The sequence below is a fragment of the Andrographis paniculata genome, unplaced genomic scaffold (assembly GCF_009805555.1).
Source record: "Andrographis paniculata isolate CXL003 unplaced genomic scaffold, ASM980555v1 Contig57END, whole genome shotgun sequence".
NCBI classification, from domain to species: domain Eukaryota; kingdom Viridiplantae; phylum Streptophyta; class Magnoliopsida; order Lamiales; family Acanthaceae; genus Andrographis; species Andrographis paniculata.
The window spans coordinates 1,747,437-1,760,497 of NW_026137592.1; the positions used below are offsets into that span (position 1 = coordinate 1,747,437).

A 13,061-nucleotide genomic window follows, 5' to 3' on the forward strand; every position below is an offset into this window, starting at 1 on the left:
TTTGTTTGTAAATAATCTTTAAGCACCCTAAAGCAGCCATATGTTACATATATAAACATAAATAAACTAATAGACATACTTCATTGATTTATAGTTTTAAGACCATCTCCAACCGATGAGATTTTCCTCTATTTTTGCAGAATGGGAAGAAAAAAACTGCTCCAACCCATCCCAATTCCAGCTGGAATCCAACGGAATATTAAGCAGCCGCTGACTCCAAGAGACCCTGCAGAAATAGAGGGTATCCAGCGGAATACTTAAGCACCCGCTGACTCCAAGAGACCCTGCAGAAATAGAGAGTATAGTTGAAGATGGATTACTGACCCTGCAAAAATGGACAAAAATAAAATTATGGATTGAAGATGATCTAAATACTATTATTCACATTTAAACAAAATACATTGAATGAATTATGTGCTTTTTTATTTTTTTTTTTATAACCTAAAAACCGCAAGCGCCACTGGTCGAATACAGATGTTCTAGTAAACCTTTGATTGAACCTAATATACAAAATATGCAATTTTCATTCATCATCACACACACATTCATTGGTATATTGGGAAGGGTTCAATTTGGGTACCTGCTTTATGTAGTTAAGTAACGTTCCAATTTCCATATACATCCATAATCAATCAATCTATATATGATAGTACAACACGATTAACTTCAAAGGATACAACAAAACCCAGCCCGGCCCGGCCCGATCCCCCGACCCCTCGGGACCTAACTAGCATTCATACCTACGCCATCGCTGTTCGAACATCCACAGCCTAGGCCAGATAAAAAACCTGGGAATGCCTCGCTCTGGCTCTACCGCCTGTAATCCGAGTGCGGTGGTCGTCTGCCTCCGTCCCTGCCCCGGCCCGCAAACTGGTTCCCCGGGTGGCGTTGCTGATTGTATCCCCTGTCCGAATAAGAATCACCTGATCTACCGCCGCCACTGCCTCGATTGCTATAGTTACCGTGTCCGTAGGATCGTTCATCTTCAGATCCTCCTCCATTGTACCCGCCCAGCTGATGATAGTAAACACCCGGCCGGATCAGAGGCTCACCAGAATTGTGTGCAGTGTACGGGGAGTATCCGTATCCCGGTTGGGGTTGACCTTGGGCGTAGTATCCAGGTCTCGAGTTGTCCTGGGGTTGGGGTGCTGCATACCTATGGTTCGGCTCGGGGGGAGGATTTTGGGTTCGGTTGTATCTAGGGTTGGGGACGGTTGGAGGGGGATTACGTGGAGGTGGGGCGGTGTATTGTTGCCGGTAAGGCATGGAGCTCGAAGGTCGGGGCGGGTAATAGGTCGAATTTGGTTGCACCACGGCATGATCTGGGGGAGGGTACATAGGGTTCCGATAAGCCTGATAACGCTGTGGATCGGCTGGTGGGTAGGGAGGGTGCATGTGGTTGGGGTGACCGTTGTTGTCTCGTCTTAGCTGTAAGCTGTTAGAAACAAGGCGATGTGCAGCATCTCCGAGGTGTCGGCCGGTTACAGCGCCGTTCATGCTGTTGTTGTTGTGCCGGTTGTTGTGCCTGTTGTCGTTGTGCCGATTGTTATTGTTGTTGTTATACCTGTAAAAAAGAGATGACGTAGATCCAAAGTATGTCAATGTAATTCGTAGAGCCATCGAGGGATTGGTTCAATATATATATATATATACATTATATATATGTATACAAAAATATACCTTCCATTGTCGAATGGGCGCCTTCCGGAATCTTCATGCCAAAGTACTGGCTCTGGTCGTAGATCACCAACAGTTACAGTCTGCACACATTAAACGGTACAGCTCAAGCATCACTGACAAAACAATGTCGATTCTAAGATTGATTACAAGAATATCCACATATCATTATCTGCAAATAAGTAAGATTCAAAGTATCGGCTGGTAGAGAGGCCAGAGAAGTCTTTAAACCCGGAAACAAAGTGTGTAATTTGTCTTCTTCCCAATAGGTAGGATGTGATCTGAGTTTCATTTTGATTGCATTATAGTTTCTACGGTACCAAGGTTTCTGGGGTTTCGCAGACAGGAATCATGTGATGAAGAAATGAAACAAGCTAAATAATTGATAGAAGTTCGTATTTTTACTATTCACATAGGCCACAAAAATCTAGCTTCTCGTTGAGGATAATCTAGTACTAATATTTCAAGAAGCGGCAGCATGATCGACCTACATGCATCTATCCATATAATTCATATGAGTTGCACAAAACAGAAAATGGAAATGCCAAAAGAACACTCAGAAGTAAGATAATAAAAGCATTAGTCCATGGAAAAGTAACAAATTCAGCTTCTTACCTTCTTTGGGAAAGTAACACCTGGGGGAGGTCGAGCAATGTGTTCGTGATAGTCTGGTAGACTGTATATAGCACATCTGTGTGTGTATATATATATATATATATATATATAAAAGCTCAGGGTAAGATTATGATATGAAAACATAATAAACAGACTTCCAGATTCTGATGAATCCAATTGGTAGATATTGCATTGGAGCTTCTTACATGACTTGATTGCTCATAATGTCTTCCATCCCTTGAATAGGTGATCTGAAGAGAGGAGGGCAAGGATCCCCAGTGCAAAGAGAAATATAGCCATTCATTCCACCACTGCATGATATCCGAATTGATAGCAGTCATTAGAATATTTCAACTTTTAACAATGGATAATCATTATACACTTATTTCATGAGCATGAATATATTCTCAACCTTGCATCAAATGTTACGTACAAACCACATTCACATTAGACCACATCATATTAGGTTTTTAAACAAATCGCATGATAAGACCAAAAGTAGTGATGTTAAACTATTATCATCATATCTTCTATAGACCACATTCTATATCATAAAATATTAAAATAAAAGGTATGAAACCAAATGGGATGAAGAGACATGGTAAGGGTCACTTTGAAAATAATGATAATAAGTATATCAGTGGCAAATCATCGACATAAGTCAAGCAGTAGATTGAAACCAAATAATTATTATGATCCATCAATTATGCTAATGATTTATTTAAGATAATTAATGGTCAGAAATCGGGATATATTTCCATTGGATATTTCTTCAGGATGGAAGACCTGTTCTGACTCCATCACGCAATTTCCATTTTGTCCTCAAAAATATTTGTCCTGAATTTCTTAGAACAGGACAACACAAAGTCCAATACCCAACTCTAGAAACTATAATTTATCTAGCATGAGAGTTATCTTACACTGGTCTTCTAAACAATTAAAGGGGCTCTCATCCATTTAAAGAGCATATACTTTGGGACAACGGGTACATTAACAAACTATTAAAAAAAAATTGCCTCTATGCTCAAAGTTACGCCGATACTAGTAGAAGCAATTTTGAGCATAGAAGCAATTTTTTTAGTTGCATGTATCTCAATGAGTGGCTACTAGGAGATAAAGAATTAAGGTCTTTATTGCTTTCTATTCAAAATACTACATAGGCAAGCAACTATGAAATTAATTTGGTAACATGTGTATGCTGGGTTTCAATACACCTCATAGCATTCGTATTGGTGGGATTAGGTAGTAGTATTTCCAAACATCACATAGTTACCGCTGGTAGGCCTAGGAGGAACCCATCCACCAATACTCGGGTACACAACACCGCCCATAGCAAGAGCAGGCCTATTAACTTTGAGCTCACTGCACACTTAGTTTAGCACATTCTTTGGCCTGCACATTTTGCTATTTCATTTTGGGCATTTGTGTTAATGGAAAGAACAAACTATAAAGCATATTTTCCTGTCCCAAGCCAAACCGTAGGCTAAACTAAAGCAACAATGAGCACAAAGTGATTGAGCCTAATCTTTCCCTATTTTAGCTACAATGGGAAGGGGCAGGTGAAATCTTGCTGGAAGACATCTCATACTTCAAATTTTGGCAAGTTAGGCATTTGGAGATTCAGTCCTGTGGGTACAATAAGATGCCAATAAGTATAAATGCCCAAGCAACAACTTTAGTGATTGCTTTGGAATTCATCAAGCAACAAAGGCATCCAATTGAAGGTCCTAGATGGAATCAAATGCCCTCGAGTGATCAGCAAGTACCCCGGTAGCAATACCCCTTCTGGGCTAGCAGGTTTGGCAGTACACTGCAAATGGTGGCTAATTTGGCATCCAACTACTACTCCAAAATGACATCTACCTACCCATGCCACATAACCCACTAATAGCCAATATTTTTATCTATCTATAATCCATCGAGATAAGAAGCACAGTGCAAAAATTCATGCACTGAAGTTCATAGACCACTTCAAACGAATACCTCGAAAGCATTCTAAACCTAACGTGTAGAAATTTTATGAGATGTAAATACTTCAGGCTCTAATACCCTGTGCAAAACATAAAACTTCATCCAATCAGGTACAACTGTACAGGTTGTACAGCCCAGCACCAGGGCCATCAGTTCCCCCATATGCTGATTTTGTCATGTTCTTACCAGCTGCACTTGCTAGGTCCATTGGAACCTCCCCATATGCTCTTAATCAACTTTAATTTAGGCAAAGTGATCATAAACCTTGGCTAGGTCCATTGGAATCCTATCAGTTGAAAATTGCTCCATGAGGGATGAGTTTGGAGAGGAAAAGTAAGATGGGGTTGCATCTATCTTTACAAAGGCACAGAAGGCTGAAACCTTTTGCCATTGAGGAATGTACTTGGAATCCAGGCTCAAGGAACATTAGTTTAAGTGGGGAAAATGAAAAAGAAATCACACTTAATTATGCATAAACCAAGCATAATTATGCTAATAACCCACCATCCTCCACATACTTCGAATATTTCAGAATTTCTAGAATACTAAACACCTTTATATTGTTGGTTATTTATTTAAGCATATTTTGGGTCATCAAACACCCAGACAACCTAGTGTTCATGCAAAACCAAAGCTAGAAAGACAAACCTGGCTCCTGGATCAAGCTTCTCCCTAACAGTAGTTCTTTCTTTATCAGGCAGCTGCTTACAGCGATCATCAAGGGAAAATATATACGGTGATAGAGTATGAGATAATGACACAAAAAGCATGTCAGACATCACACTGTTCCTACGAGCTTCCTCCTCCTGTTGAGGTACACAGAGGTGGTTTGAGGCCATTTTCAATATGTCATATCAAACGGATAAACAAGGTAGCATACCGTAAGAGTGTGTTCAATTTTTGCCACTTCTTCAAGTAGACGTTGCTCATCAATGAAGGGCAATTTGGCCACACCCTAAGATCAAGATAATCGGAAGGAAAGTGAAATTCTGAATCTACACCGTTCGAGTGATATTAAACCAACAGTACTAGAAAATAAACATGCACCTGCCAGGAGAACCGCTTGCCATTCATGTCCACTTCAAAGTCTGAACAAAAGACAAAGATGGATAGGAGAATTAACTATCCCATAATAGGATGAAAAGGCACATCACCATGAACACAATGTTACTCATACCTGTAGGATAGAAATCTATTATAGGTGAATTAGGATCAGTCATCAGCTTCCTGTATTGCTCAGGCAGAGCATGAGCACTGCAGACAAACCCAGTTAGAGAATGCAAAAAAGAAAAGAAAAGGAAACATAAATCATACATCAAAGATCAGCCCTACCTTGCAGCAGGAAACACCCCAAGCAATTGATTGAATGGCTTAAATGGAGTTCCAAGCTCAAAGTTTATGTTCAATTGTCCAAGATTTACAAGGTCTGAAGCAAATGGAGCATAATGGTACGGATAAAACCTGCAAGTGTGCTACGATGTCAGGTAAGCTGTATTGTAAGTGCAACTGACCAAATTCAATGCACATGTAAAGATCTATAAGAGCAAGGGGAAAAAATGAGTGTGCTACAAAAATGGATACATACACAACAAGCACCCTTCCACCCAACCAATAAATGTAGTGTTGGCAAGACAGTGCAAATGCACATGTCATATGAGTAAAAATCGTGTTCTAAAGATAAGTCCTACCACTCTGATGAAATTTGAAAGTAGATCTTATGATGGTCCTTAATAATCAAAAGTATATTTCTTTGACTTAATGCATGTAAGTATGCAAGAAGGAAAAACAGAGTTAAGAGTTGCAAATAGAAATGTCATTTAGGCATAAGAACCCAAAAGCATAGATAAAACTACCCAGCCAAACATGCAGTTTTATTTGTGTGATCTCTTCCCAGACATTAAAACAGACTTTCAAACAGTATAAGGACAGAAACTTTCCATTGCCAGGAACAGACGCCCTCATAATAGTAGTGCATAACCCAGCATAACCCTTCTGTGTATTTCAAAACCTGCAAGTGATTATTTAACATATGAATTCAAATAAAGGTTGAAATTATGATGAATAAGATGCATATGAAACATAAACCCTACCATAGATGAACAACTGTATCTATTTCTATTTAGGTACCTTCCTAACTTCTCTCAGATTCAATCCTATTCTTCATTTGTACAAACCTTTTTTCAAGATTCATTTTCAACAACTTACCACATCTTTTCGTAGTGCGTCAAGTTCCTCGGGAGATGTTGCAAGAAACTTCTCTTCATAATACCTCTCTTTCCACCCTGGTTCTCCCAATTTGATCTGTGAAAAGCAAATCAGCAGAACAATTTTCACTGGTAAACATTGCAACATTGCAAGTTCTAACCATGTATCTCTAATTTCAAGTGCACAAGAAAATCAACATTCACAATATCTCAGAAGAAGCCTTTCATTTTATGATTAATGCAGCAAAGACAGGCTAATAAAAAAAGAGGTATAATCAAATGGCTTTCTTAAGTAAACAAATAAACTCAACAATTGCTACTTAAGAAGATGTCTGATTAAAAACAAAAATTCATATCCAGATAGAAAGTTTGCGGGTCAAATTTCTCAGAAAAAGACCTACCTCCACCAAAAAAACCGATGCGTACATACTGCTTTTGATGCATCAATCCATGTGAGAACATTTGTATATTGACAGAATACAGTGAAGAAGGGAAGAGAAAATTTTAGATAATGATTCAAACCTTATCCTCATCTTGAGTTTCCATATTAAATACATCAGACTTCTCGCGAAGCAACTCTTTCAGCTTGGATTTCAACTCTTCTTTGTTTTCACTTTCCTGAATTGCAATGAGAAACAATGATTGGATATAAACATTTTGCATAATAACATATTCTAAAGAAACACCAAAACAGATGACAAATAAGAACCACAAATATTTCAGTCCTTGGTGGCATTTTCTACCAATGGAACTGCAAATAGAATTCCATCAGAAGGAATTGATAGATCAAAAAACACAAATAGGCCATTGAAACACAGGTATGCATACTTCCACTTCTAGGCTCTTCTCAGCCTCTACAATAGCAGCGCCAATAGTGGCTCCAGAATCCAATCGAGCAACTTTTGGTGCCTTTCCAGCAATATCAAGATCTGACATACTTCTGGTAACTTGGCCATGTTGATTGTGCCTACCAGAAACTGAACCCTTGGGCTGATAGGGTGAGGGTGAAGGACCAGAAGCAAGTCGAGAACCATGAAATCGAGAAACAGGAACAAGAGAATCAGGCCTGTTTGTTGGTTCAGAATCATCCCCTCTTTTAGCTTGAGATTTATCACGCTTGACTCTTTCGGCTTGTCTCTGCACAGTTTAGTAAAGAATAAAAGAATTAAATCAATTAGCATAAACAATGCAACCAGGAACCAGAATCTGACGCCAACAGTTTAAAATTAAATCAGAAGGCATAGAGCAAAGTGCAGAAAACCATATTTCATGAACAAGAGGCATCCTTTTCCCCATTCTGGGAAATATAGATATACTAATTGTTTGGCTACGCTAGAACATGCACAATAATAATAAAAATAATAATATTTTAAGGAAAGAAAGAAGGATAACAAAATCCATGTATTCCAGAAAGTTGGAAAGAAAAGTTAGAAGAATAAAAGGGCAGTTGAGTTTTTCAGTAGTTGAATCTCAAGAAGGGCCACAAAGTGAGTGATAGATCACCTAACATGAGCAGATATCTTTATATGTATAGATTCTAAGTAGCAGCATAATATAGCAATGTAAAGTGAAATATACATGCCTCTGTGCATGCTCCTACATGTACATGTGCTTGTACATATCGATACATATATATATAATGAGAAGGGAAGTGAAACCCAATTTAGTTGTGCTTGCTTCAAGAACACGTAAAGCATACAAATAAAGCTCATTATGTTCAAGATACCAATGTCACTTAAATACATACAGCATAATGTTCAAGATAATGGAACTGCATACAGAGCACGTTACAAGTCAATAATTGAAAAACAGAAGAAAGGGATTATGGTTGACATCAACCTTATGCAAGCGAGCCCTTTTCTGAAATATTTTATCTTCAAATGATCCCACAGCTTGAATAAAGTACTCCACCTGGCTCAGGTTTGGCTGACAAGAAAAAAAAAAAGAACAACAGAATAATAAGATCCAATAGACAAAACTACCTCCGGGAGATGGAAAGATTAAAAAGCATGATGCACCAGCACCACAAAACATAGCACAGACCATTTTTCCATTAACCAAGTAGCCACCCATAGCCCTCAACTCTTTTTTATAAACAGTCATCAGCAAGTTGATTGCGCCCTAAGGATAAAAAAAACATGAATGCATTGAATACCAAAATCAACATTAATCAAATGACACAAGTACACAACAGATATAATCATAACGCAGACATGATATCATTCATCAAAAAACTGATACTTTTCTAATGGAAAAGGAAATAAATCCCACCAGCCAAAATTAAGAATTTACTTGCATCAGCCTCTTTAATTATTTGTGCCCCATTTAGCACTCAAATTGTGTACCTCCATCATAGCTTGATTTTAGTAGCAAAACTGACCCAAAGCTCACCCATTTTTTTCCAAACAAATATGTATATATCCACTTAACCTAGATACTGGAACCTTCCCTTAGTTATCCATACCAGAAACACCTCTTCTCTGAAATAACTAACTTTTGGTATTAGATTAAGATGCCCTATATTTGCCAACAGTCCTTTGTAACTATGGTCAACCCTTACAATTTAAATTTTTTAACGACGGTGGCTGTTAATAAAAAAGAAATTATACAACACCACCATGAATTTTCATTTGATATCCACCGCTCATGCTAGGTTTAGCTACGAGTTGCCAATTAAGAAAGCCTTGACAATTTTTTTGCGGCTGTGGCTGCTAATAGAAAATAAATTATACAGCGGTGCCATGAAGTTTCATTTGATATCTGTTGTTCATGTTAGGGTTAGCTGCCAATTAAGAAAATCTTCACAGATCTATTGATTTAGTTAGACAATGTAGACCAGTTAAACAACACTACCAAGCAGTTATAAACAAAAGGAATTAGTAGACAAACCTCACGAATCTCAAGAGTGGGCATATGTGGCAAGAAGTCATTGCCCACAAAGAAGCACATGAAGATAAAGTCGTCAATAATTCGTTCAAGATCAAGCTCAAATGGAAGATTAGGAATCCTCATCTCATATTCTAAATATTCGCGGAGAGTCCAGATGTTGAGGAACTGCAAATTCAAGTAATGTTATCTCAAGAACTATAGTACAAGGATCACTATTGCAGTGTCCTTCCAATTAAATTTAATGGTTACCTGATAGGGCTTTTTAGGCACAATCTCCGCATCGCCTTTCTCGTCAAACTCCCCAGCCTTTCTCTTTACTTTACCTTGACAATCTGCAGCTAGGTGTCCCATTTGACCACAGAGAAAGCATTTGTCTTGCTGTCCAGGAGTAAATACAACCTATGAAGATCACCAGAGGAGATAGCTATTATCAAGAAGCTCGTAAAAGGTGGTAAGAATTCAAGCAGTATGTCTGGATATCAATGAAACAGATGGCACAGATGAAAGATTTTGGAAATTTCTCAGGGCCATAATTATCAATTCATACGCATAGTACATACCTCCCTAAGTATAGAAAAATGGACTTCATGGGTTGCCAAAGCCAACATGATCAGATCAGCATCCTGTAATGCAGCAATAAAAATTAGTCAAAGGCAGTGAACAGAATACAACAGTGAATATCAACAATTTAACACAAAGTCAGCAGATTGCATACCAACCCATACAGGCAATGACGGGTATTTGGGTCATAACCAGGAAGATTCCTTTGGAGACGGATATATGACATGATCTTATGTTCCCCCTCACCAGGAACATTTGCATCAGAAAGTATAACCTTCATGAAAGTAAAGCAACGGGCATGAATTGATGCAACGGATGTGCACACCTAAATAGGCTGGCGTGCAAAGAGAATCTTTATATTTTGAATAAAAAGTAACTAAAGTAAATAGAAAAAATGCATGTTTTTGTTGAGCTAACAAAAACAATACCTTGGTGTTTTTCCACCCAGGGTCATGATTTAGTCTCATGTGAATGTAATATTGCAGAGCAACAGATAGAACCGCCATGAATGGGGTTCCAGGTGTAATAACATTTGAGTCGAAGAGTTGTGATTCTTGTTTGGGAGGGAGCTTCCTGCCTTCACGCTCAAACTCTTCCCGAAGCCTTTCCTCTTCAGCTGCCTAAAAAACAATATTGATGAAAAAGGAATCTTTTTGCAATTAAACTGTGTTCGAATAGAGAATTAAGAAATTTCAAACCGCATCTGCAGCATCTTTGGCTGCTCGAAACCGCCTTGATCGTTGTTGATTCATCTTAGCTCTGGGTGCCACACCATCTATCAAAATATACCGGTTTGAAGTTAATGAAGCAGGCCCATAGCAATTCACAATTCTTTTACCAAAATAAATTTAACCTCTACCCACCAATTGCCATAAAAAGCAGCTTCCGTGGTCGTACCATCACAAAAAGCCTATCTATATAGTCAAATATGCACCGAAACACCTCATCAAATGTCGTTGGAGAAGGCTGCACAAGAACTCAAGTTTATTGATACATCTATGTAGAAAAAAACCTAAAAACTTTGAGATATACAATAAAGATTTCACAATGAACAAAAGGATAACTAAACTCAATTTCTTGAATACATATATGTCTAAAGAGAGAGAGATCGGAAATGCCTCAAACGCTTCTTAATTACTTTCATCAGTCAAGTCATGGCAATTTAATATACCTCACAAATTCAAACTTCCTATTACAAACTAGCATAGCACTTCAATTCCTTTGTCCAATGTTATATTTGACAAGCCATTAATTGCAGCTATTATAAATGAAAACCAATATTTCCGCATGGTGTAACAACTGAATGCTATTTTTGAATACTTCAAAACTTCAACGCAAGACGACAAAGCGCCGTAAACTTCAGAGTGCAAAGACAACATATTCTGAACATAACAGAAAGCAAGTCTCGCAATAAAGATAAGGTCGTTATCGTTCAGCTCAGGTTTGTTTGGTTGTGTTTTCCCCCTTGCTATTTTCACTATTCACTACCATATTTAATTTGTTTTCCTACCAAAACATAAAATCATCCATCTATTTTCATTTGATATATTACATACAAATATATATATATAACATCATATAAATTACCTATTTTTATCACATCAATCAATTATTTGAATTCAAAATTTTTACTTTTCCAAAACACAACCAAAAAACCCTAAATCATTGTTCAAATTTTTCTGGCATGAATCTGACTTTCAATATTCCAATAAATTCCTGATCAGAATTTAAAAAAGAAAAGAAATCGAACTAACCAATGAACTTGCGGCTACAGAACACAAGTAGGAGATTCTAAAACCATGAGATACAAACAATGTACCATAGCTTAATCAAACTATAATTCACAAAATTACTTGAAGAAATGCGTTGGTAGCCTTAGAAAGATAACTCAAGAACTTACGCGGTCCTCAGGATGGAAGCACGGGTGTATGATTCCATTCATATCAAGATACAAATTATCGTACTCGATGTTGTTAGGATTTGGCTTGCTCGTATCCACCGGAATTTTAATACCTTCGATTTCCACCGGCTCCTCCTCAATCACATCCACCACCACCATCGGATACTTCTCCGCCAGCCACCGGTAAAACGCCGGAACTCCCATTGCTCAAGCTCAGCCAGACCACAGCGCGTATACAAGAATTACCCCACCAAAGCAATCACAGAAGCCCTAACGGAATCGAAAATAATAAAATTGTAGAGAAAATTGCTCGAATTGGGGATTAAAATTAACGAAACGATGCAAGCAATGATGCCCAACTCAAATCAGCATAGCAAAGGAGAAAAACAAATAAGCAATTGAATGATGCTGATTCAAGAATCCATGTAGAAACTTGAAATGAAGGATCATCAATCAATCAATCCAACCCTAAATGCGATAGAATATGCGAATCAAGGCACAAGAATCACAATGCCAGGATAAACCCTAACCCTGCGGCCCCCCCACCGTTGAAGGGCGAGCACATCGTTAATTACCTAATATTTGTAATAAACTAATTGGGCCTGTCAACAAAAAAACTCACTCAAAATTGGGCCCAAAGCCCAATTATCTATAAGGTCAATTCAAGAACAGAAAAATATCAGCTAGGCCCATAATAAATAATAATAATACTATTGGTCCAATTTCACTTCCACTTCCACTTCTATTCATGTCCAAAAAAAGCTTTTTTTACACTGAATAAAATTATAAAACAAATAAAAGATTTTAAAAAAGTATTTTTCTTTTATAAATTATTTTATCACAAAAAGAAATGGAAGAAATTTTTTTTTTATATAATTTTCTTAAGATTTTATATTTTGCAGTTGGAAGTCAATTTAAAAAATTGTTCCATATAAGTAAATGTATTTATTCTTAAAGTTTGTTTGCTCAGTATTTTTTTTATCTAGACATAGACACAATTCTCAATACATATAATATACTAGTTTCATTCGTGTCTAATAGATTAATTTTTAAATATTAATTATTATATAAAAATGTAATATAAATAAATAAAAAAATAAAAATACAATGTCTTATAACTACTATAATGATATTTGTAAAAAAATACTATTTTTAATATAAGTACAATGAGAACTTAAGTGGGACATGAAGTATTATATGTATAAAAAAATACATAAATAACATCCAATCATAAAATATTATTT

General features: G+C 37.2%; 1 protein-coding gene across 1 annotated transcript; it reads right to left on the reverse strand.

Annotated features, from left to right (window-relative positions):
* Window positions 1-554: 554 nt before the first annotated feature.
* Window positions 555-12,368, reverse strand: LOC127256966 (5'-3' exoribonuclease 3). The gene is made up of 23 exons (XM_051283201.1): window positions 11,818-12,368; window positions 10,781-10,883; window positions 10,616-10,692; window positions 10,346-10,537; window positions 10,072-10,191; window positions 9,917-9,979; window positions 9,606-9,755; window positions 9,357-9,521; window positions 8,511-8,588; window positions 8,307-8,393; window positions 7,296-7,604; window positions 6,990-7,085; window positions 6,469-6,564; window positions 6,200-6,271; window positions 5,596-5,723; window positions 5,441-5,517; window positions 5,311-5,351; window positions 5,144-5,218; window positions 4,912-5,069; window positions 2,499-2,603; window positions 2,293-2,368; window positions 1,681-1,760; window positions 555-1,564 (listed from the first exon to the last, which is right to left on the reverse strand). Exons 1-23 carry the CDS (start codon window positions 12,019-12,021, stop codon window positions 811-813), a joined length of 3,306 nt encoding a protein of 1,101 aa, XP_051139158.1. The 5' UTR covers window positions 12,022-12,368; the 3' UTR covers window positions 555-810.
* Between the last annotated feature and the right edge of the window lie 693 nt (window positions 12,369-13,061).

Bases quoted from the DNA above. Each gene is read 5' to 3' on its own strand.
- LOC127256966 (XM_051283201.1), bottom strand. From the start codon at position 12,021: ATGGGAGTTCCGGCGTTTTACCGGTGGCTGGCGGAGAAGTATCCGATG. The intron at 5,219-5,310 runs GTGCATGTTTAT...TCTTGATCTTAG, and splicing joins GCAAGCGGTTCTCCTGGCAG to GGTGTGGCCAAATTGCCCTT. The intron at 2,369-2,498 runs GTAAGAAGCTCC...ATACACACACAG, and splicing joins ATTATGAGCAATCAAGTCAT to ATGTGCTATATACAGTCTAC.